General features: G+C 44.7%; 1 protein-coding gene across 2 annotated transcripts in view; it reads right to left on the reverse strand.

Annotated features, from left to right (window-relative positions):
• The window catches only part of pkd1a (polycystic kidney disease 1a), a 272402-nt gene that overhangs the window by 73794 nt on the left and 172059 nt on the right, over nucleotides 1–26549 (reverse strand). For both annotated transcript variants that reach the window (XM_059979055.1, XM_059979056.1), the window contains exons 28-30: nucleotides 19159–19329; nucleotides 16455–16598; nucleotides 7958–8168 (exon numbers count right to left, since the gene is read on the reverse strand). In XM_059979055.1, coding sequence (XP_059835038.1) covers nucleotides 7958–8168; nucleotides 16455–16598; nucleotides 19159–19329 — 526 coding nt within the window. The remainder of the gene's footprint in view (nucleotides 1–7957; nucleotides 8169–16454; nucleotides 16599–19158; nucleotides 19330–26549) is intronic.

Raw genomic sequence — 26549 nt, forward strand, 5'->3', positions numbered from 1 at the left:
TGACTGTAGTTATCCTCTTTTATTCAAGAGTCTGGTGGGTGAGGGGTAATAACTGTTCTTGAACCTGTGGTGTGAATCCTGAGGCTTTGGTATCTTTTACCTGATGGTAACAGTGAGAAGAGAGCATGGCTTGGCTGGTGGGGATCTCTGATGATGGATGCTCCTTTCCCCACAGCATTTCATGTAGATGCATTGGGAGTTCTTAGACAGAACCCTCCAAACCTACAAAGTTGACCAGTCAGAAGGACAAGAGCAGCAAAAGCACGGGGAATAGCGCAATCTGGCAGAGACGCTCCAAGCCTCATGCCATCCGGACTTGGAAATATATTGCTGTAACTTCACTATCACTAGGTCAAATTCCTGGATCTCCCGTTGTAATAATATTGTCAGCCTACCTGTGGTAATCCATGTATACCTGTCTGGACACGCCCCTCTGCTGACTGCTCCTGTGGCTCCCCTGGATAAAGGTGATTGTGTCACTGCTCCTCCCACTGTCCAGGACAGTCATCCGGCATGGACGTGCTTCGTTTTACTGCTAATGAAAGCCTTCCAGTCTTTTGTGGTTATTGACAGAGCATCACTACTCACACCTCGATGTCCAGAGAGGTTCAAGAAGGCAGCTCACCAGCATCTTCGCAAGGACAAATGTGGATTGGAAAGTAAGGGGAGAGGGGGATGTTTAAAGAGGATGTGCTGGACAGTTTTTTTTCTTAACACAGACAGTGTGGGGTACCCGGAATATACTGCCGGGGAGGGAGTGGAAGCAAATGTGGCTTTTAGACAAGAACAAGAATATGCAGAGAGCAGTGGGATATAGATGGTGTGTAGGCAGAAGGATCAGTTTAATCTGGCATCGTGATCAGTATGGAGAAGATGGGCCGAGTGGCCAATTCCAGTTCTGTACTGTTCTGTCTTCTATGATTGAGACTGTACCTACTTCAAAGCAACAGTTTAATTTATTTGGAGCAGTTACAAGTATGCTGAGAATGAAGGTCAATATGTTCCCAACATCAATCAGAAACAGACCATTTGGTATCGCCACTTTCCCGATTTGTGGCAGCTTGCTATGCACAACACGGGCAGGGGGGAGCCTCTTCACTCAGAGTGTGGAACGAACTGCTGGTGCAAATGGCAAATACGATTTTGATTTCAACATTTAAGAGAAGTTTGGATAGGATGGGAGGGGTATGGCGGGCTTTGGTCTGGATTGATGGGACTAGGTACATTAAATGGTTCAGCATGGACTAGATGGGCCAAAGGGCCTGCTTCTGTGCTGTAGTTTTCTATGACTCTATAGCCTTGATAATAGTGGTGGTTGTGAAGCGCTTGAGATATTCTAAGTGGGGTGTCGAGGTCACTATCAAAATACAAAATGTTTTGCAGAAACTCAGGAGTTATAAATTTGTTTTTCCACCCAGCTCAGGTCAACCTGAATTCTGCTTCATTAGCAGGGATATGTATGGCTGGTATCCTGTGCAGTGCTAGTCTACACATAATGAATTTCAATTTACTTAAATCTTACATCCATCCCATGACATGAGGGAGTAAAAACCTTTGTGTTATGACTGTCGCAATGTGCAGACATGTGAATTTATAAGTCTAATGGCTTGTAGAAATAATTTGTCCCGTAGCCTGTTGGTCCTGGTTTTAATGCGGCGGTACTGTTTGCCAAACAGAGGCAGCTGAAACAGTTTACGTTTGGGGTGACTGGTGTCCCTGATGATCTTCCAGGGCTTCTTTCTGCACCTGCTGCAGTAAATGTCCTCAGTGGAGGGTAGTTCACATCCACAGATGCGCTGGGCTGTTCATACCACTCTCCGCAGTACCCAGCGATCAAGGTTGATGCAATTCCCATACCAGGCAGTGACAGAGCCAGTCAGTATGCTCTCAGTGGTGCCCCTGTAGAAAGTCTCGAGGATCTGGGGGCCTGTGCTGAACTTCTTCAGTCGCCTGAGGTGGAAGAGGCACTGTTATATTTTTTTTGCCACACAGCCTGTGTGTACAGTCCAGGTGAGATCATCAGTGATGTGTATACTGAGGATCTTGAAACTACTCACCCTCTAAAATGCAGATCCATTGATGTCGATTAGGAAGAGCCTGTCTCCATTCCTCCTGTAATCCATGATTGCAATGGGGAGGGGGGGGTGCAAGGAACGGTAACGCCTCTGATGAAGGGGCTTGTGCTGTCCAATCTGAGGCAGCTCACTCACCTTTGGTCCCCACTAGACACTCAGCTCTTACCCGTGGTTCCAAGTAAATGTTTGCATGCGATAGGAGCCACATCCTGGTACATGCTTCGACAGGTGGGCTAAACCAGGTGAGGGTAGCTGGCAGACCCCAAAACCAGTGAGAGAGGGACATGCCTGTACTTGCATGTGTAGTCAGCTTGGGTGGTCGGGGTGGGTGAAATCTATAATGAGATCCAATGGCCAGGAAGGCAGTCCTGTAACACTCCACGGAGAGCAAAGGGCGTGACAAGGCACAGAAGACGTCACGGACATCCACTGCAACCAAGGAAGACTCCAGTCCTGCCGAAGGGTCTCGGCCCGAAATGTCACCTGTATTTTTTTCCACAGATGCTGCCTGGCCTGCAGAGTTCCTCCAGCATTTTGTGTGTGTTGCTTGGATTTCCAGCATCCGCAGGTTTTCTCTTGTTTGTGGTTGTCCCAGTTTGTGATGCTTGTTTGTACCACTGGAGCTGGACATCTGAGGTCGAGAGAGTGGAACTGCCTCATTGCAACAGCTCCTCCACTTTAAAAACTCTTTCGCACAGGCTTCCTGTCATTGTCGGTCATGACAGACAACCATCTAGCCTAGTACCTCTTGCTCAATTCAGCCTTGGAAAAGACTGGGAATAAAAATAATTCAGGTGCATAGACTTGGGGCACTCAGCATAAAGATTTGGAAGGGAGGGTAGGAGAGCAGAGGGGTGGGGCTATTTCTTTCACCTGGACCATGGCAGGGTTTGAAACTCAGTACCCTAAGGAATGGTAAGGAGCCTCACAGTAGCATGGCAGTTGTTGCCATGCTATAATAGCTCAGGATGTTGGAGTTCAGAGTTCAATTCCAGTGCCATCTGTAAGGAGTTTGTATATTCTCTCCGTGACTGCGTGGGTTTCCTCCTGGTGCACCAGTTTCCTCCCAAAGTCCAAAGACCTACCAATTAGTAAGTTAATCAGTCAGTTTAAATTGCCCTGTGATTAGGCTAGTGAATTGCTGTCCTGTCTCCCTTTCTCTTCACCATCTACACCTCAGACTTCAACTACAACACAGAGTCTTGCCATCTTCAGAAGTTTTCTGATGACTCAACCATAGTTGGATGCATCAGCAAGGGAGATGAGGCTGAGTACAGGGCGACGGTGGGAAACTTTGTCACATGGTGCGAGCAGAGTCATCTGCAGCTTAATGTGAAAAAGACTAAGGAGCTGGTGGTGGACCTGAGGAGGTCTAAGGCATCGATGACCCGGTTCCATCCAAGGGGTCAGTGTGGACATGGTGGAGGATTACAAATACCTGGGGATATGAACTGACAATAAACTGGACTGGTCAAAGAACACTGAGGCTGTCTACAAGAAGGGTCAGAGCTGACTCTACTTCCTGAGGAGACTGAGGTCCTTTAACATCTGCCGGAAGATGCTGAGGATGTTCTACGAGGCTGTGGTGGCCAGTGCTATCATGTTTGCTGTTGTGTGCTGGGGTAGCAGACACCAACAGAATCAACAAACTCATTCGTAAGGCCAGTGATGTTGTGGGGGTGGAACTGGACTCTCTGATGGTGGTGTCTGAAAAGAGGATGCTGTCCAAATTGTATGCCATCTTGGACAATGACTCCCATCCACTCCATAATGTACTGGTTAGGCACAGGAGTACATTCAGCCAGAGACTAATTCCACCGAGATGTAACACTGAGTGTCATAGGAAGTCATTCCTACCTGTGGCCAGCAAACTTTACAACTCCTCCCTCATAGTGTCAGACAGTCTGAGCCAATAGGCTGGTCCTGGTCTTATTTCCACTGGGCATGATTAACTTATTATTATTTAATTATTTATGGTTTTATATTGCTATATTACTCTATTCTTGGTTGGTGTGGCTGTAACGAAACCCAATTTCCCCTCAAGATCAATAAAGTATGTCTGTCTGTCTGACAGTGTGGCTCATTGGTCCAGAAGGGTCTGTTTCACCCTGAATCTGTAAATAAATATTTAAATCTCTCTAAAGAAATAAATAAATCCTGAGTAGAGTTAAAGAGTATTTGGATCGAGGCAGAACCGAGAGAGTTAAGTTGGGGGGGTAAGCTGTATAGTTCCTCTGAAGCCAGATGAGACTTGATGGGCCAAATGGCCTTCATCTGCATAATAAATTTCCAGGATCCAACATAAATGTTAAATCCAGACATTTGTACAGTATGTGAAACTATTTGCTTTAGTGCTTTCTTTACGTCCCTGCCAAGGTACCTCACAGCATATTGAGTGGAACAATTTTCACACCTCCCTCGTTGGCTGCAGAGTGAGAGTAACTACACTGGATTTTTTTTTCTGGAAAGGAGTATGCCAGAAGTAGGAATGTTTTCATTGTGGAAACACGTGCTGGTTAGAAGTCCCAGAATGAGCACTGTGGAATGTATCCAGATAAATGGTTCTCGAGATTGCTGTGTGCCTGGAGAAGGAGAGGTAAAGAGAGAGCCTCTGGACAATTACGTGCTGATGGAATCACAGGTACCATTCAGGAGGCCAATTGGTCCACTGCATCTATGTTGCCTCCTGGTAGAGTCATCCCATCAGTCCTGTTTCCCGTAGATTTTGAAATTAGGTTCCCGCAGTCATGCTCTCGAGTCAATTCTGTTTCATATTAGAACTTTCTCCAGATACCTAGCAGAGCTATTAATTCAATCACGAAGGTAAACTTGCCTTGAACATCGCCATTAACTTAATGCACCTTCTCAAGAGGTCCCACAGAAGGGATTAATACGAATTTGGTTAGCATGGCTGTGATGGACCGGATGGCCTATGGCCATGCTGTCTGATTCTACAAACATCAGGCTCCTGAACTGGCATGGATAATTTCTTTCATCTCAAATCTGAACTGATTCCACAACATACAGACTCACTTTCAAGGACCCTACAATCATATTCTCAGCATCATTTATTTACTTATTTATATATTGTTATTAGCTGACTTGTCAAAGTACTGTTTCTGATGGTTTCATTTATTTTTTATTTGTTGAGACTGCATGGAATAGGCCTTTATGGCTCTTCAAGCTACACCATCCAGCAATCAACCCAAAATCGTGGGACAACTTACAATAATTAATTAACCTACCATCTGGTGCTCCTCCCCCCTTCCCTTTCTTGCATGGTCTTCTACCCTCTCCTATCAGAATCCCTCTTCTCCAGCCCTTTATCTCTTTCACCTATCAGCTTCCCAGCTCATTACATCACCCCTCCGCCTCTCCCGGTTTCACCTATCACCTTGTTCTGACTTCTCATCTTTTACTCCAGTCCTGAAGGAGGGTCTCGGCCCCAAAACATCAACTGTACACTTTTCCATAGATGCTGCCTGCTCTGCTGAGTTCCTCCAGCATTTTGTGCGTGTAATCTACCAGCTGGTATGCCTCTGGTCTGTGGGAGGAAACAGAAGCACCCACAGCAGACTCATGTTCTCAGTACTATCTTTTTCATTTGTGCAGTTGGTCTTCTTCTGTACGCTGGGTGTTTGTCACTTTATGTATCATTTTTCAAAGATCAAGGATCAACCTTACTCTCCATACATATTTACAGGTATTAGGAATTTCCTGTAGTGTGTTGGACGACATGCACCAAAACAACAAACATCCAATAAAGAATTCTATAAAACATAAAGTATGGATACAGAATATAATATCCATAAATACCAACATGTATTTACAATGTGAACAGCATTATAAAATGTGGTTTAAAATGTTTACAGTGGAGTCTAGTGGCAAGGGTGAGGGTGAGTTCTAACTAGAATGACAAACAAGAGAAAATCTGCAGATGCTGGGAATCTGGGCAACACACACAAAATACTAGAGGAACTCATCAGGCCAGGCAGCATCTACGGAAAAAAGTACAGGCTGAAATGTCAACTGTCTACTCTTTTCCATAGATGCTGCCTGGCCTACTGAGTTCCTCCAGCATTTTGTGTGTGTTCTCTAACTAGAATGGTTGATCTGATTAACTGTCTGGGGGAAGAAAACTTTTCAGATGGTGTGAAGTTTTTATTTTAATAGCCAGGGAGCACTTTCCAGAATGGAGCTTTTGGAAAAGTAATTTTGCCGGATGGGTGGTATCATATATTTTATATTATTTCTTTATTTCCCTGTAAATACCAGCAAGAAAATGAATCTCAAGGTTGCATATGGTGACATACGGTTATCAAAGATGAGATAACAGCACATTTGGAAAGAGGTGAAATCATCGGACAAAGTCAGCATGGATTTGTGAAAGCAAAATCACGTCTGACGAATCTATTTTACATATAAAATTCTAAAGGGATTGGACAGGCTAGATGCAGGAAGATTGTTTCCGATGTTGGGGAAGTCCAGGACGAGGGGTCACAGTTTAAGGATAAAGGGGAAGCCTTTTAGGACCGAGATAAGAAAAAACTTCTTCACACAGAAAGTGGTGAATCTGTGGTATTCTCTGCCACAGGAAACAGTTGAGGCCGGTTCGTTGGCTATATTTAAGAGGAAGTTAGATATGGCCCTTGTGGCTAAAGGGATCAGGGGGTATGGAGAAAAAACAGGTACAGGGTTCTGAGTTGGATGATCAGCCATGATCATACTGAATGGTGGTGCAGGCTCGAAGGGCCGAATGGCCTACTCCTGCACCTATTTTCTATGTTTCTACGTTTCTATAAATGTACAGGTAGTCCCTGAGTTATGAACGTCCGACTTACGGCCAACTTGTACTTACGAACTGAGGAAAGAGAACGCTGTCTGCCATTTTAAGTCATTGCCATTGACACTGTGTTGAGTGTTTAGCTTTCTATTTGGCTTAAATTTTTCTTAGTAAGATTCACCCTGGCCCCCCCCCCCCCCACCACCACCATTACAGTCGGCTGTGAGATCAGCGCCGGGCTGGAGAACAGAGGTTCCCAAGTTCGATTTAGTGACAGATTGCTCCCATGCCAGGTTTATGTTGATCAAGTGACTCCTGTACCATCCATGCCGGGTTGATACCGAGCTTGCAACTCGACCTCGTAAAAAAAACACTGCCACCTCCAGTTTAAATTCCCATGCAGAATATTGTGGAGGATCAAATACCCAAACCCAGCACAGCCCCCACTTGACCCATTTAATCTGTCTCAGTGTGGTGGAGTTTAGGACCCGGGAAATTCAGTGTGGTGGTCCTTAGGACCCAGTGGGCCTCAGGAGCCGGCGCAGTTCGGGACCCACCGCCCGCAGTGTTTCTGTTCCATTGACGGTAAGCAATCGCGATTGAAAATAAAGTGGAAATAATAAAGCATTTGGAAAGAGGTGAAACGCCATCAGTCATTGGAAAAGCATTAGGCTACAGTCGGTCAACGATCAAAACAATCTGAAGGGACAATGGATAAAGTGAGAATAATGGAGCATGTGAAAGGCCCTGCCCTGATGAAAGCTACAATTATTACTAAGCAACGCAGTGGTTTAATTATTGGAATACATATGTTTCTTAAGTGATTTATATGCATAGAAAAGTAAAATATATAGACAAACGTTTGACTAACTGAAGCTAAATAATACCAGATGTACTTGTTCCGACTTCAAATCCGACTTAAAGACGGACTCAGGAACCGAACTTGTACGTAACTTGGGGACTGCCTGTACTTTGATAATAAATTTACTTTGATCTTGACTCGGTGATTTGCTAACTGAAATTGTGACAAAGGCACCTCAAATCAGCACAGGACTTGGCCAATGAAGAAATGCTGGTTAAAATAATGTTTGAACTATACCTTATACTTCTGTCACTTATAACTCCATACCACACCGCAGTGGTGCAGAAGCAAAGGTAAACCAGGGCGAGGCAACAGGTGACTCTCTGGACTCTGGTGAAGCAACTGCGGGGCGGCCGGTCCCAGATCGAAAGCCAGATGTGTCCCTCCGAGATTCCCCTCTGGATTTCTGCTGTGAAGATGCGGGACAACCTCTTCAGTTTAGTTTCACCTGTGGGAGTGGGGGGAGGGCAGAGCACAAATAACAATGAAGTGGGGAGTTGTTCAGAGAAAAACAGAACATCATGAAAGACATTCAAGAGCTGAATAAGCACAGATTTACGGAGATTACATACAACATTACAGTATAGTACAGGCCCTTCAGCTTACGACGTTGTGTTGGATTTTTTGTCTACTCTAAGATCAATCTAACCATCCTACATAGCCCTCCATTTTTCTGTCATCCATGTTCGTATCTAAAGGTTTCTTAAATGCCCCTAATATCTGCTTGTACCACCAACCCTGGCAAAGCATCCCATACACCCACCAAAACTTGTGTAAAGAACTTACCTCCAATATCAACCCTCCCCATACTTTCTTTAAAATTATGCTTAAAATTTTGCCCCTGGTATTAACCATTTTGTCCTGGGAACAAGACTTTGGCTCACCACTTGAACAACACCTCTCGCAAAAAGCTGGAGAAACTCAGCAAGTCAGGCAGCAGCTAAGGAGAGGAATTAACTGTTGATGTTTCAGGCCAACACCCTTCATCAGAACCCAATTCTTCAGCCTGAAACGTTGACTGCCTGACCTGCTGAGTCCCTCCAGCATTTTGAGTGTGTTACTCTGGATTTTCACCATCTGCAGAATCTCTTGTGTTTATGTTCTATGCCTCTGATCATCTTGTACACCTCTATCAAGTCTCCTTGCATCCTCCTTCACTTCAGAGAGAAAGGCCCCAGCCCACTCAAATTCGTTAGCCAAAGAAGCAGAGGTTACAGAAGAGAAAAATGTACGCATTGAGGTAGGATTTTGGAACACACTGCCCGATAGGTTGATGACTACAGATTCAACTAGTATTTTCTAAAGGGTCATTGATTTAATATTGAGACACAAAGTTCAATGATATCAAAAGAGCTGCAGATTGGAGCTAACTGATTGCGATGTGAAAAACGAGGTATGGGCTCGGTGGCCTCCTTTCAGGCCACGTTTGTTTTCTTTTGTTTCCTATGAACACATAACAGTCCAGATGAATTGAATTGACTTTATTTCTTACATCATTCTCATACATGAGGAGTAAAAATTTTTACATTACATCTCCATCTGAATGTGCAATGTGCACATTATAGTAATTTGTAATAAATAGTACGTACAGTAAGATATACGACAGAACATTCAATATAGCTTAGAAACACAATTATGTCAGCGTGAATTAATCAGTCTGATGGCCTAGTGGGAGAAGCTGTCCAGGAGCATGTTGGTCCTGGCTTTTATGCTGCGGTACTGTTTCCCAGATGGTAGCAGCTGGAACAGTTTGTGATTGGGGTGACTCGGGTTCCCTAGGATCCTTTGGGGCCTTTTTATGCACCTGTCACTGTAAGTGTCCTGAATAGCGGGAAGTTCACATCCACAGATGGGCTGGGCTATCCGCACCACTCCCAGCAGAGTCCTGCGATTGAGGGAAGTACAGTTCCCATTATCAGGCAGTGATGCAGCCAGTCTGGATGCTCTCAATTGTGCCCCTATAGAAAGTTCTTAGGATCCAGGGGCTCATGCTGAACTTCTTCAAGCGTCTGAGGTGAAAGAGGTGCCGTTGTGCCTTTTTCACCACACAGTCGGTGTGTACAGACCACGTGAGGTCCTCGGTGATGTTTATGCCAAGGAACTTAAAGCTGTTCACCCTCTCAACCCCAGATCCATGGATGTCAGTAGGGGTAAGCCTGGCTCTGTTCTTCATGTAGTCCACAACCAGCTGCTTTGTTTTTGCGACATTGAGGGAGAGGTTGTTTCCTTGACACCGCTGCGTCAGGATGATGACTTCTCTATAGGCTGCCACATTATTATTTGAGATAAGGCCAACCAGCTGGTGGTGTAGTGGCATCAGCACTGGACTTCAAGGCAGATGATCCTGAGTTCAAACCCAGCCGGCTCCCAACCTGGGCAGCAGCTGTATCTGCGCAGACCTGGCAATCGAGTTCCGTATCTTGCCATGAAAACCCTATGGTCCCTGTGGTCCACGACGACACGAAGAGTCAGACTCAACTAAACAAATCAACAACAACAATCAATACAGTATCGTCAGCAAACGTAATTAGCAGATTGGAATTGTGGGTGGCTACAGAGAGTGAAGGGGGGGTGGGCTTAGGACACAGCACTGAGGGGCTCCTGTGTTGATGGTCAGAGGGAGAGGGAGAGATAGAGGTGAGGGAGCCCACTCTTACCACCTACTGGCAGAAGGGTCCCTCCTGAGATGTCAACTGTCTATTTCCCTCCAAAGATGCTCCCAGACCCTCTAGCCTCTCTCATGTGTAGCAATACCTGATAGACAGTAAACTGTGTCATTATTAGACAACTCTCATTGAGATTTGGTTTAATCATCTTTAGCATTTCCAGCAAAAGTTGCTCAGACTTCTCTGCACCCCAAGAGTTCATTGTGTTGGAACGATTCTGGGAGCTAGACTTACAAAGATGAACTTTACAAAGACTCCACCCAATCCTAGGGCAGACATTATCAATGACAGAGACTCCATCTAAAATATTGAGGAGGTAGAAGACGAGAGTTATATCAATCAAAGGTCAATAGACTTCTGGATATTATAATGACCAAGGCATACAAGGACAGTGTGGGGAAAAAGGTGCTGAGGCAGGAGATCAAGGGTCAGCCGTAATTGTAATGTAACTTGAAACAATCTCAAAGGGAAGTGCCCCTCCATGTTCTTATCAAACTTCTCTTGAATGTGCAATCAAACCCTCATCCACCACTTCCAATTAAACTCGTTCTACACTCGCATTACCCTCTGAGAGAAGAAATTCCCCTTCAGGTTCCTCTAAAATATTTCACCTTTCACCCTCATGGTAGTGCAGCGGTTAGTGCAATACATTACAGCTCAAAAACAAGAGAAAATCTGCAGTTGCTGGAGATCCGAAACAACACACACAAAATGCTGGAGGAACTCAGCAGGCCTGGCGGCATCTGTGGAAAACAGTACAGTTGACCTTTCAGGCCGTGAAGAAGGGTCTCGGCCCAAAATGCTGATTGTATACACTTTCCGTGTGTTGCTATTACAGCTCAGGATGTCCTGGAGTTTGGAGTTCAAATCTGACACCATCTGTAAGACGCTTGTGTGCTCTCCCTGTGGACTGAGTCGGTTTTCTCTGGGTTCTCTGGTTTGCTTCCACAGTTCAAACACATACTGGTTATACGTTAATTGGTTACTGTGATTAGGCTACAGTTCAATAGATAGGTTGCTGGGCAGTGCAGATGTTTGATCAGAATTATTAACCATAACTATAAATCGAAGTATTGAGTATAGGAGTGGGGAAGTTATGTTGAAATTGCACAAGAATTTGGTGAGGCCTAATTTGGAGTATTCTCAGCAGTTTTGGTTACCTACCTACAGAAAAAAATGTAAATAAGATTGAAAGAGTGCAGAAAAAAATTACAAGCATGCGGCTGGGACTTGAGGACCTGAGTTATAGGGAAAGGTTGACTAGGGTGGGATTTTAGTCTCCAGAACATAGAAGATTGAGGGGAGATTTGATAAAGGTATCCAAAATTATGAGGCTATAGATAGGCTAAATGCAAGCAGGCTTGTTCCACTGAGGTTGGATGAGACTAGAACTAGAGGTCATGGGTTAAGGGTGAAATATGAAATGTTTAAGGGGAACATGGAGGGAACTTCTTCACTCAGAGGGTGGTGAGAGTGCAGAACAAGCTGTCAGTGGAAGTGGTGGATACAGGTTTGACTTCAACATTTAAGAGAAATGTGGATAGGTCCCTGAATGGAAGGCAATGACAATAGACAATAGACAATAGGTGCAGAAGTAGACCATTCGGTCCCTCGAGTCTGCACCGCCATTTTGAGATCATGGCTGATCATTCACTATCAATACCCAGTCCCGGCCTTGTCCCCATATCCCTTGATTCCCCTATTCATCAGATATCTATCTAGCTCCTTCTTGAAAGCATCGAGAGAATTGGCCTCCACCGTCTTCCGAGGCAGTGCATTCCACACCTTCACAACTCTCTGGGAGAAGAAACTCTGTTTTAAATAACTAACTTCAACTCTGTTTTAAATAACTGACCTCTTATTCTCAATCCATGCCCTCTGGTACTGGACTCTCCCAACATCTGGAACATATTTCCTGCCTCAATCCTATCAAATCCTTTAATTATCTTAAACGTTTCAATCAGATCCCCTCTCAATCTCTCAATTCCAGTGTGTACAAGCCCAATCTCTCCAATCTCTCTGCGTAAGACAGCCCTGCCATCCCAGGAATCAACCTAGTGAATCTACACTGCACTTCCTCAATTGCCAGAATGTCCTTCCTTAAACCTGGAGACCAAAACTGTACACAATATTCCAGGTGTGGTCTCACCAGGGCCCTGTACAAATGCAAAAGGACATCCTTGCTCTTGTACTCAATTCCCCTTGTAACAAAGGCCAACATTCCATTTGCCCTCTTCACTGCCTGTTGCACTTGCTCATTCACCTTCATTGACTGATGAACTAGGACTCCTAGGTCTCTTTGCATTTCTCCCTTACCTAACTCTACACTGTTCAGACAATACTCTGCCCTCTTGTTCCTGCTTCCAAAGTGGATAACTTCACATTTATTCACATTGAATGACATCTGCCAAGTATCTGCCCACTCACTCAGCCTATCCAAGTCTCCCTGTAATCTCCTAACGTCCTCTTCGGAAGTCACACTGCCACCCAGTTTAGTATCGTCAGCAAACTTGCTGATATAGTTTTCAATGCCCTCATCTAAATCGTTGACATAAATTGTAAAGAGCTGAGGTCCCAATACAGAGCCCTGTGGTACCCCACTAGTCACCTCCAGCCAGTCCGAGAAACACCCATTCACTGCTACCCTTTGCTTTCTATCTGCCAACCAGTTTTCTATCCATGTTGAAACCCTGCCCCCAATGCCATGAGCTCTGATTTTACTCACCAATCTCCTATGTGGCACCTTATCGAATGCCTTCTGAAAATCTAGGTACACTACATCCACTGGCTTACCCTCGTCTAACATCCTTGTTACACCTTCAAAAAACTCCAACAGATTAGTCAAGCATGATTTGCCCTTGGTAAATCCATGCTGGCTCGGCCTAATCCTATTACTGCCATCAAGATATGCCACTATTTCGTCCTTAATAATGGACTCAAGCATCTTCCCCACGACTGACGTTAGGCTAACAGGGCGATAGTTCTCAGTTTTCTCCTTCCCTCCCTTCTTGAAAAGTGGGATAACATTAGCCACTCTCCAATCTTCAGGAACTGATCCTGAATCCAAGGAACATTGGAAAATGATTACCAATGCATCCGCAATTTCCTGAGCCACCTCTTTTAGAACCCTCGGATGCAGACCATCTGGACCTGGGGATTTATTAGCCTTCAGTCCTATCAGTCTACTCATCACAGTTTCTTTCCTAATGTCAATCTGTTTCAATTCCTCTGATATCTTATGACCCTGGCCCATCCATACATCTGGGAGATTGCTTGTGTCCTCCCTGGTGAAGACAGATCTAAAGTACGCATTAAATTCTGTTGCCATTTCCCTGTTTCCCATAACAATTTCTCCCAATTCATTTTTCAAGGTGCCAACATTGTTCTTAACTATCTTCTTTCTCTTCACATAGCTAAAAAAGCTTTTGCTATCCCCTTTTATATTCCTGGCTAGACTGAGCTCATACCTGATTTTTTTTCTCTCCGTATTGCTTTTTTAGTTAAGATCTGCTGTTCCTTAAAACTTTCCCAATCATCTGTATTCCCACTCATCTCAGCCCTGTCATACTTCTTTTTCATTAATGCTATACAATCTCTGACTTCCTTTGTCAACCACTGTGGCCCCTTCCCCCTCTTTGAATCCTTCCTTCTCATTGGAATGAACTGCTTTTGCATCTTTTGTATTATCCCCAAGAATATCTGCCACTGCTGATCCACTGTCTTTCCTGCCAGGGCATCCGCCCATTTAACTTTGGCCAGCTCTTCCCTCATGGCTCCGTAGTCTCCTTTATTTAATTGCAACATTGACACCTCTGATCTGCCCTTATCCCTCTCAAATTATAGATAAAAACTTATCATGTTATGATCACTACTTCCTAATGGCTCCTTTACTTCAAGATCACTTATCAATTCCTGTTCATTACACATCACCAAGTCCAAAATAGCCTCGTTCCTGGTTGGCTCAAGCACAAGCTGTTCCAAAAATACATCCCTTAGACACTCCACAAACTCCCTATCCTGGGGGTCCAGCACCTACCTGATTCTCCCAGTTCACCTGCATGTTGAAATCTCCTATAACGACTGATTACCTTTAGCACATGTCAATGTTAACTCCCTAATCAACTTGTACCCAATATCCACGCTACTGTTTGGGGGCCTGTACACAACACCCATTAGGATCTTATTACCCTTACTGTTCCTCAGCTCAATCCACACAGACTCTACTTCCCCTGTTCCTAAGTCACCCCTTACTAAGGACTGAATCTCATTCTTCACCAACAGGGCCACCCCACCCCTTCTTCCCATATTTCTGTCTCTACAATAGCACGTTAACCTGGTACACTCAATTCCCAGGCCTGATCCCCTTGCAGCCATGTCTCCGTTATCCCAACAATATCGTAGTTCCCCATTTTCATCTGAGCTTCAAGCTCATCTGTCTTATTTCAGACACTACGCGCATTCAAGTATAGAATTCTTAGCCCATTCCTCCTCTCTTTGCTTATAACACTGTCTATTGTACCTAACCCAGCTCCTTGAACTTCCATCGGGCTAATTGCACCTTGAATTTTGATGACCTTCTCAAGATCACCCAAACCTTCTACACATTTAACCCCATGCTCCTTCTGATCAACCCTCTGTACATGTAACTTTTCCAACACATGTTCTGTCTCACCTTTCTCCTTTACACAATTAACATTTGGGAAACGTGTATTCCCCACCTGTCCCTTATCCTTCATCATATCATCTTCTCTCGTATTCTGGATCCCTGCCCCCTGCACATCTAGTTTAAACCGCCCCCCCCACCCGAGCAGCACTAGCAAACATTCCTGCAAGAATGTTAGTACCCCTCCAGTTCAGATGTAGACAGTCCCTTCGAAACAGATCCCAACGTCCCTGGAACAAAGACCAATTATCCAAAAACCTGAACCCTTCCTTCCTGCACCATGCTCTCAGCCTCGTATTAATGTGCATAATCATTCTATTCTTCGCCTCACTTGCACGTGGCACAGGTAGCAATCCCGAGATTGTCACCCTGGAGGTCCTGCCTTTCAGCTTCACTCCTAACTCCCTGAACTCTCTAAGCAGGACCCCCTCACTCACCTTACCTACATCGTTGGTCCCTACATGGACCACTACATCTGGGTTCATGCCCTCGTTCTCAAGAATAGCCTGCTCCCGATCTGAGATGTCCCGGACCCTGGCACCAGGGAGGCAACATACTATCCGAGACTCCCCATCTGCCCCACAAAATCTCCTATCTGACCCCCTGACTATAGAATCCCCTAAAACTATCGCTCTCTTCTCTTCCCTCCTCCCCTTCCTAGTTGAGGGTTCAACCTCTGTGCCAGAGGCAGGACCACTACAACTCATTCCTGGTAGGTCATCCCCATCAACAGTATCCAGTACGGTATACTTATTGTTAATGGGAATGGCCGCAGGGGTGCTCTGCTCTCTCTGCCTGCTCCTCCTGCCTCTCTAGACTGTCACCCATCTGCCTACTTCTTGGATTTTTGGTGTGACTACCTCCTGATAACTCCTATCTATCTCTGCCTCTGCCTCCCAAATGATCCGTAGTTCATCCAGCTCCCGCTCCAACTCCCTAACTCGGGCTGATAGGAGCTGCAGCTGGACGCACCTTTTGCAGATGTGGTCATCAGGGACAACTGTGTTGACCCTGACTTCCCACATACTGCATACGGAGCACACCACTGCTCTGACTGTCTCCCCCATACCTGAACTGGATTGATAGAATAAGTCTAAAAAGCACCTAGCAACCTTACCTTCTTCCCCTCAGCGAGCAATCACACAGGCTTACCGAGGGCTAGGGTCTGGGTGCAGGTTGATGGGACTAGGCAACTGAATGGATCAGCATGGACGATGGGACAAAGGACCTGCTTTTGTGCTGCAGTGTTCTATGACTGTGACCTCCAGTTCTATTCAGTGGAAAAAGTCTGTCGGCATTTACCCCCTCTATACCCCTCATAAATACGTTCCACGTTTGGATGAACGTCAATACCCAATACAGCTGGGTCTCCATATGAGCCACCCATCCCAACTGATGGACTTACTTGCAGCGAGGACTTCCTTTTCCACTCGGCCTTCGTTCTCATCCTTGTCGACAGCCAACCAGTCGTCCACCAGGAAGTAGTACATATTGTTGGTCTGTAGATCTTTGATGATTACATGCTGGAGATACCATGAAGGGGTAAGGCCTGTTGAGATAAAGTCATGGACAGTCAGCACGCTGAGTCCTCCATTCTAGGATGAATGGGAAAGGCAGCTCACATAGCTGGTGACACATCCTTTCATGACCTCACAAGCACAAGAATCATCACTGTACACACACAGCCCCATAAAATGCAAAGTGACCACTTAAACTGTTTTAGAAATATTGATTGAGAGATAAATGTAAGACCATAAGACCATAAAACACAGGAGCAAAATTAGGCTATTTGTCCTTTTGAGTCTGTTCTGTTATTGCAACATGACTTATTTATTATCCCTGTCAACCCCATTCTCCTGCCTTCTTCCCGTATCCTTTGACTCCCTGACTGATCAAGAACTTATGAACCTCTGCTTTAAATGTACTGAAATGATTTGCGCTCCACAGCCATCTGTGACAATAAATTGAATAGATTCACCAACCTAAGGCTAAAGAAATTCCTCATCCCTGATTGAAAGGGACATCCTTCAATTCAGAGGCTGTGCCCTCTGGTCCTAGACTCCACACGTCCACTCTCTATGGGCCTTTCAGTATTCAATAGGTTTCAATGAAATCCCCCCCCCCCCCTTATTCTTCCAAATTCCAGTGAGTACAGGCACAAAGCTATTAAACACTCCTCATACATTAACCCTTTTATTGCCAGGACATATAGTATGGGGAAAGACATTGAAGCAACCCTAATTGCCCTTGGAATTGTATTAACGGAACTGGGTGCACAGCCAGGGTCTTAGTTTTACATATATTGGGAAACACGGTACTTTTGAGGGGGATTTTCTTTAGCCAGAGGGTGGTGAATCATTGTCACAGACGGCTGTGGAGGCCAGGTCTTTGGATATATTTAAAGCGGATGTTGATAGATTATTGATTAGTAAGGGAGTCAAAGGATTTGGGGAGAAGGTGGGAGAATAGTGTTAACATGGATAATAAATCAGCCATGATGGAATGGTGGAAAAGACTTGATGTGCCGAATAGCATAATTCTGCTCCTATGTCATTGACAGTGTAGAAATCCTTTGGCAAACTGAAGTGCCAGACTAAGATATCATGCCTGTGTTGTGGCTTGTACCTCGAACCTTCTGGCTGAGAGGTAAGTGCAGAAATAAGCAGCAAAGATGAAGGATCTCGATCCAAAACATTGACTATCCATTTCCCTCTACAGAAGCTGTCTGACCCACTGTGCTTCTCCAGTGCCTTGTGTGTTGCTCTTGACCTGTGATGCCTAACATAAACCTGCTTCCTTCACAGAACATAGATCATGGAACACTGAAGCACAGTACAGGCCCTTTGGGCCAAAATGTTCTGCCGACCTTTCAACCTACTCTAAGATCAATCTAACTCTCCCCTTCTACGTAGCCCTCCATTTTTCTGTCATCCATGTGCTTATCTAAGAGTTTCTACCCAACCCCCAGCAGGCTATTTCAAGCAGAAAATACCTCTGGTATCCTTCCCACCATGTTCTTTAAAATTATGTCCCTTGGTACAAGCTATTTCTGCTCTGGGAAAAAGTCTCTGGCTATCCATTCCATCTATACCTCTTATCATCCTGTACACCTCTTATCTTTCTTCACTCCAAAGGGATAAGCCCTAGCTCGCTCAACCTCTCCTCAAAAGATATGTTCTCTAATCCCAACGGCATCCTGGCAAAACCACCTCTGCTCTTCTCTAGATCTGCCCATTCCCCCTTTTGTACTGAGTGTTCCACAGCTGTTACCTGACTCCCTGGACTGTTCAGTGCTTGATGAATCTCTGATATGTGTGCCAATCTGTGTTCTATTGTGCATATTGACTTGAGAATGGTTGGCTACACAGGTTGATAGAACCATTAAGAAGGCATTTGGTATGTTTGTTTTTATTAGTTGAAGCATTGAGTTCAAAAATCGAGAAGCTATCTTGCAGATTTATAAAACTCTACCGCATCTGGAGGATTGTGTACAATCCTGGCTGCCCTATTATAGGAAGGATGTTGCCTGGATTAGAGAGCATGTGCTAAAATGAGAAGACAGTCAAACTTGGGTTGTTTTCTCTGGAGTGGCAGAGGTTGAGGGGAGATCTGATAGAGGTTTATAAGATTATGGGAGGCATAGATGGAGTAGACAGACTGTACCTTTTTCCAAGGGTTGAAATGTCGAATACCAGAGGGCATGCGTTTAAGGTGAGGGGGGTAATTTCAAAGGAGTTGTGAGGGGCAAGTTTCTTAATACAGAGAGTGGTGATTGTCTGGAATGCTCTGCCTGGTGGTTTTGGTAGAGGCAGATATATTAGGGACTTTTAAGAGACCGTAAGACATGTGAACAGAATTAGGCCATTTAGCACAACGAGTCTGCTCCACCATTCAATCATGGCTGATCGTTTTTTGTTCTGAGTTTAGATAGGCACACAAATGTGAGGAAAATGGAGGGATACAGACATTATGTAGGCAGAAGAGATTAGTTGGCCATTTGATTACTAATTTAATTGGTTCAGCACAACACTGTGGGCTGAAGGGCCTGTTCCTGTGCTGTGACATTCTATGCTCTAACACTTTGATGGAGACGAGATGTGTTTCATTACCTTTGTTGTCGTGCCAGACGCGAATCTTCCAGATGTTGCCAAGGCTGTTGTCGGTCGCAATCTGGAAAATATCCACGCTGTTCCTGTGGAAAGCAGCCTTATTGTCCAGGTGCCGATGACCACTCTTGTCCTCTCTTCCATACAGGCTGATTCCCACATGTGAGGAGGTCCCTGTATGTTTGAAGAAGTTACTTAGGTTCAAAGTCAATTTATTACCAAAGTGAACATATGTCTCCCAGTGCTACCCGTAAGATTCACTTTCTTGTGGGCATTCACAGTGGACAAAGAAGTATAATAGGATCAATGAAAAACTATACACAAAGACTGACGAATTGTGCAAATACAAAAAGAAAAAAGTAATAATAATAATAATTAGTATTAATTAATTTAAAAAAACTGAGAACATGAGTCATACAGTCCCTGAAAGATTGTGTTCATTGTCAGATGAGTGAAGATGTCCACGCTGGTTCATAAGCCTTCTGGTTGAAGGATATTAACTGGTTCTGAACCTTGTGGTGTGGGACCTTCTGTTCCTTCTTCTTGATGGTAACAGTGAGAAGATAGCATGGCCTGGATGGTGGGGATGCTTGATGATGGATGTTGCTTTCTAATGACAGCGCTTTTTGCAGATGAGCTCAATGGTGGGCAGGGATTTTCCTGTGGTGAACTCAGCTCTGTGCACCACTTTCTTTCCATTTTTGGGCACTGGCATTTCCATACCAGACTGTGATGCAACCAGTCAGCTTTGTCATCACAGTGCTATTGATGTTATTCTGCCATTGCTCAAAGGTTTTCCCGTTTTATTGAGCTAGACAGATAGATAATTCCAGTCCTGGTGTAGCTGTACTTGAACGTAGTTTTATTATTCACCACGTGTTACAGTACACAAGGAGGTAGTGTAAAATGACAATACTTTTCAGCGTTCGAATGAAAGGCAGATTCAAGTATTGATTGAAATTCCTGCGACTTCTAACAAGCGCTTCTAATGTCTAGATGAAACGAACAACAGAAAATGGCCGACCTGATGATGAAAGCTAATTGCTTAGCAACATGATAATGATCTAGCAACAACAGCTGTGAATGTATAAAAGCAGACAGACATGGTTAAGAGATTAAGTTGCGGTTCAGACCAAACATTAGAATGGGGAAGAAATGTTCAGAGAACATTTGCATGGAGTTCTGCATAGGTATGTTCCATTGAGGCAGGGAAAGGATGGTAGGGTTAACGAACCATGGTATAGTAAAGATGTAGAAAATCTAGAAGGAAAGCTAATGAAAGGTTCAAGAAATTAGGTACTGTTAGAGCTCTGGAAGATTACAAGGTTGCTATGAAGGTGCTTAAGAATGGAATTAGGAGAGCCAGAAGGGGCCATGAGAAGGCCCTGGTGAGCAGGATTAAGGAAAACCCCAAGGCATTCTACATGTAGGTGAAGAGCAAGAGGATCAGTTGTGTGAGATTAGGACAAATCAGGTGCGATAGTGGAAATGTGTGCTTGGAGTTGGAGGAGGTAGCAGAAGTACTTAAAGAATACTTTGCTTCAGTATTCACCAGGGAAAAAGAACTTGGCAGTTGTGGGGATGACTTACAGTGGACTGAAATGCTTGAGCAGAAAGACATTAAGAAAGAGGATGTGCTGGAGCTTTTGAAAAGCATTAGCAATGGGACCGAATGAGATGTAACCCAGGCTACTGTGAGAAGCAAGGGAGGAGATTGCTGAGCCTCTTGTGTTGATCTTTGCATCATCAATAGGGACAGGAGAAGTAGCAGGGGATTGGAGGGTGCAAATGTTGTTCTCTTGCTCAGGAAAGAGGGTAGAGGTAACCAAGGAAATTATAGACCAGTGAGTCTGACTTCATTCGTGGGCAAGTTGATGGAGAAGATCCTGAAAGGCAGGATTTATGCGCCTTTGGAGAGACATAATCTGAATTAGGATCGTCAGCATGGCTTTGTCAAGGGCAGCTCATGCCTTACAAGCCGGATTGAATTCTTTGAGGATGTAACAAAACACATTGATGAAGGTACAGCAGTGGATGTCGTGTATAAGGATTTCAGTAAGGCATTTGATAAGGTTCCCCATGCAAGGCTCCTTCAGAAAGTAAGGAGGCATGGGATCCAGTATTGGCTTGCCCACAGAACACAAAGGATGGTTGTAGATGATTCTATATGGAGGTTGGTGACCAGTGATGTTCCTCAGGGATCTGTTCTGGGACTCCTTCTCTTCGTGATTCTTATAAATGACCTGGATGAATAGGTAGGAGGGTGGCTTAGTATGTTTGCTAATGACACAAAGGTTGGGGGTGTTGTGGCTAGTGTGGAGGACATTGAGAGGATGTGAAGTGGTTCATTTTGGTAGGCCAAATTTGAAGACAGAATATAATATTAATGGTAAGACATTTGGCAGTGTGGAGGATCTGAGAGATCTTGGGGTCTGTGTCCCTAACACACACAAAGCTACTGCGCAGGTTGTCAGTTTTGTTAAGAAGGTGTATGGTGTGTTGGTATTCATCAACCATGGGATTGAGTTCAAGAGCTATGAGGTAATGTTACAGCTATATAAGACAACACAGACAAAATGCTGGTGGAACACAGCAGGCCAGGCAGCATTTGTAGGAAGAAGCATTGTCGGCATTTTCGGGCTGAGACCCTTCGTCAGGACAAGCTATATAAGACCTTGGTCAGACCCTGCTTGGAATACTGTGCTCAGTTCTGGTCACCTCACTGCAGGAAGGATGTGGATACTATAGAGAGAGTGCAGAAGAGATTTACAAGCATGTTGCCTGAGTTGGAGGGTGTACCTTATGAGAATAGGTTGAGTGAACTTGGAGTGACAGAGGATGAGGTGACCTAATAGAGGTGTATGAGATGATGAAGGGCATCGATCGTGTGGATAGCCAGAGGCTTTTTTCCCAGGGCTGAAATGGCTAACACGAGGGGGCATAGTTTTAAGGTGTTGATGTCAGAGTTAAGTTTTTCACACAGAGAATGGTGGGTGCATGGAATTCACTGCCAGCGGCAGAGGTAGAGGCGGATACAATAGGGTCTTTAAAGAAACTCTTAGATAGGTAAATGGAGCTTGGAAAAAAAGAGGGCTATGCGATAGGGAAATTCTAGGCAGCTTCTAGGTTATATGGTCAGCACAACATTGCGGGCCAAAGGGCCTGTAATGTGCTGTAGATTTCTAAATGTGATCTAAGTGACTTTGTCTGTGGAATGATTGTTGGTGCCAGATGGAGTGGTTTGAGTATCTCAGAATCTCCTGGGATTTACACACACAGCAGCCTCTAGAGTTTACAAAGGATGGCGGGAAAACAAAAAAACCCATCAAGTAAGCAGCAGTTCTGTGGGTGAAAATGCCTTGTCAAAGAGAGAGGTCAGAGGAGAATGGCCAGACTGGTTTCAGCTGACAGAAAGGCAACAGTCACTCAAATAACCATGTGTTACAACAGTGGCGAACACACATGTAGGACATTGAATTGGGTTACAGCAGAAGACCAGACCACGTACCACTCCTGTACCTAATAAAGCAGCCACAGAGAGTAGATTCATATACTATTGTGGAAATATATCTGTAACCCTGAATTCTATATGAATTTATAACTTTTGTAGAATGTAATTGAATTGAATTGACTTTATATCTTACGACCTTCACATACATGAGGAGTAAAAATCTTCATGTTATGTCTCCGTCTAAATGTGGAATGTGCAATTATAATAATTTATAATAAATATAACAGTCAAAGTAACATAGAAATACATTCGAATCAGCATGAGTTCATCAGTCTGACGGCCTGGTAGAACGGAGCCTGTTGGTCCTGGCTTTTAAGCTGCGGTACCATTTCCCAGATGGTAGCAGCTGGAATAGACTGTGGTTGGAGTGACTTGGGTCTCCTATGATTCTACGGGCCCTTTTTCCACACCTGTTTTTGTAAATGTCCTGAGTCATGGGAAGTTCACAACTACAGATGCACTGGGCTGTCCTTAGGATTTGGAGGCGCTGTTGTGCCTTTTTCACCACACAGCTGGAGTGTACAGACCACGAGAGGTCTGCGATGAATGGATGCTGAGGAATTTAAAGTTGATTACCCTCTCAACCCCAGATCCATTGATGTCAATAGGGGTTAGTGCATCTCCATTCCTCCTGTAATCCACAACCAGCTCCTTTGTTTTGCGACATTGAGGGAGAGGTTCTTTTCTTGACACCACTGTGTCAGAGAGATGACTTCTTCCCTGTAGGCCACCTCGTTATTGTTTGAGACTAGGCCAATCAATGTAGAGTTGTCAGCAAATTTAATTAGCAGATTAAAGCAGCAACACAGTCATGGGTATACAGGGAGTAAAGGAGGAGACTTAGTACACAACCCTGAGAGGCTCCTGTGTTGAGAGTCAGAGGTGTGAGGTCTTCCTGTCAAGCCTGGATGGAATTTTGGTGTTGAATGCTGAACTGTAGTCCAAGAACAGCATTCTCACATAAGCATCCCTCCTCTCCAGATGTGTAAGGATTGTATGTAGAGCTGTGACTATTGCGTCATCTGTCGATCGGCTGTGTTGGTAGGTGAATTGTAGGGGGTCCAGTTTGGGTGGTAGCAAGCTGCAGACGTAATCCTTGACCAGCCTCTCAAAGCATTTGCTTATTATTGAGGTGAGTGCGACAGGATGCCAGTCGTTCAGGCATGTTACTTTGGTCTTTCTTAGTACACAGTGGATAATTTGAAGCAGGGGGGCACTCTACACTGGGAGAGCGAGAGATTAAAAATGTCCGTAAACACACCTGCCAGTTGTGCTGCACACATCCTGAGTACTCACCCTGGGACGCCGTCCGGTCCTGCAGCCTTGCGACTGTCCACTCCTTGGAAACATCTGCGTACCTCGGCCTCAGAGACGACCAGGTTGCAGGTTGTAGCGGTGGCTTTCCTTGGAGGCTTGGAGTTAGTGACATCGAACCGAGAGTAAAAGCGATTGAGCTCATCCAGGAGAGGCCGCGATGTTGGCGGCACCACTGCGTTTGGCTTAAGTCTGCAATAGAATGCAACCCTCACCACAAGTCATGTGTGCTACTCATTGCGAATCTTGACTCAATCTTGTCCCTGTATTGTTGTTTCGCAGCCTCGATAGCTTTGCGCAGGCCGTAGTTGCTCTTCTTGAATTCCTGCTGATTGCCAGCAGTGTAAGCTCCATGTCGCGTGGTAAGTGCTGCTCACACAGAACTATTGATCCAGGGTGACGCTGACCAACTTCTGGGATACAACGTCGCTGATGCACTTCTGGTTGAAGTACACGACTCCATCGTGAACTCGGAGACATCCTCATCACGGAAGACTTTCCAGCTGACATCATCGAAGCAGTCCTGCAGCATGGAAGCTGATTGGTTGGACCAACAGTGGACAGTTATAACTATGGCCACCTCTTGTTTCAGCTTCTGCCTGTATGTCGGCAAAAGCAGGATCAAGGAATGATCTGATTTTCCAAAAGCTAGACGAAGGAGAGTTTTGTAAGCGTTACAGAAGAGAGTGTAGCAATGGCCAAGTGTGTTAGCTCCACGAGTGTTCATCTGGATGTGCTGACAAAACTTCGGAGAGACGTTCATCAGCGATGCTCGATTAAAGTACACCCTGTCACACATTCATTAAAGCCCCCCCACAATCCCCGAAGTCAACAGAACTGAACATCAGAAGGGTAAACTGCATGTAGAGGGGGCATTATGGAGTCAGTGCTTGTACTTGTTCAGTGCTAATGGAAGGATATGGAAAATATGGTGTAAAAGACATTAGATATCATTAGCTCAATGATTGCTTCTCCATTGTGAGGTGATGGAATGATCTGATTAGGAGGCATACAAATTCAAACAATGTTTTTTTGCTATACCTCAGTATATGCTACAATAATAAATGAATTAATGACTTTTAATTTCATCAGCACAACGCAAACGGACCGACAGGTCTGTTCCTGTGCTGTACTGGTCTATGTTCTAAGGTCCAAAGACAAATTCTATGAATATCAACAAGTGTCTGGTGTGATTGTGATTAAGTCATGGTTAACGAGTTAACACAGAGCAAGAAGCAAATTATTGGCAGAAGACAACAGGTTGAGCAGCATCACTGAAGCTTGGGTTGGGGGGGGGGGGTAAAGGAATTCCTGATATTTTGGGTCAAGACCCTACACTAGGACTGCTTTTTGCTCTGGATTCCAGCATCTGCAATCTTGTGTGTCTGATTAATGTAGAGAACTGGGTTATTGATCCTGGTGTGGTTCAAAATCCATATTAATAGTTCGGCAAACCTGATGAAGGATCTTGGCAACATGAACATTGATTTCTCTAACTTCTGGTAATTACTGCCCTTCCCTCTTCTCCTTTTTTCATTCTAGATTCTGGTTATCTTCTGACCTTTTCTCTTTCCACTCCTGCCCCTCACTATCCTCTGGTTCCCATCCTCCTTCCCTTCCTTCCATGATCATCTGTCCTCTCCTATGAGATTCTTTCTTCAGCCCTTTACCTCTTCCACTTATCAACTCACAGCTTCTTACTTCATCCCCCGCTCCTACCCACCCACCTTCCCCCTCAACTGGTCTTACCAATCACCTGCCAGACTTGTATTCTTTCTTGTCCCTCCCTCCTTCTTATTTGCCTTCTTCTCCCCTCCATTCCAATATTGATGAAAGGTCTCAGCTCAAAACGTTGGCTATTTATTCTGCCATGGAGGGAATTCACCATCTGTTATGGAAGCACCGATGTAGAAGATTGGAACAAGCTGCAAAGTTTGTAAGTACAGCCAACATATTCAAAAAGCGATGCCTCGGGAAAGTGGCATCCACCATTAAGGAGCCTCACCATCCAGACATGACCTCTTCTCATTATACCATATGGAAAGAGGTATGGCTAGGAGGAGGGGCACCAGGGGAGGTGATAGGCAGTTGAGCAGAAGTGGAGAGGTGAGAGAGGAGCCAGAGTGAGGAATTGAAGAGGGAAGGAGGTGGTGAAAATTACGGGAGGTTAGAGAGATCAATTTTCATGTCATCAGCTCGGAGGCTACCCAGACGGGATATGAAGAGTTGCTCCCAATCTGAGAGTGGCCCCAGCGTGGCAGTAGAGGAGGGTATGGACTGACACATCAGAGTGGGAATACAATTTATATATTGGAGGAAGGGCATAATATAACTAGGCATGTGTAAGATCTCAGTTCAAATTTCAAGTTCAAAGTAAATTTATTATCAAAGATAATTACCCTAAGATTAATTTTCTTGTGGGCATTCACAGTAGATAAAAAGAAACCCTATAGAATCAATGAAAAACAACACACAAACAAAGATGGACAAGCAACCATAAACTTGAGGAAGTTTGCAGATGCTGGAAATCCAAAGTAACACATACAAAATGCTGGAGGAACTCAGCAGG

The sequence above is a fragment of the Hypanus sabinus genome, chromosome 9, assembly GCF_030144855.1.
Source record: "Hypanus sabinus isolate sHypSab1 chromosome 9, sHypSab1.hap1, whole genome shotgun sequence".
NCBI classification, from domain to species: Eukaryota; Metazoa; Chordata; class Chondrichthyes; order Myliobatiformes; family Dasyatidae; genus Hypanus; species Hypanus sabinus.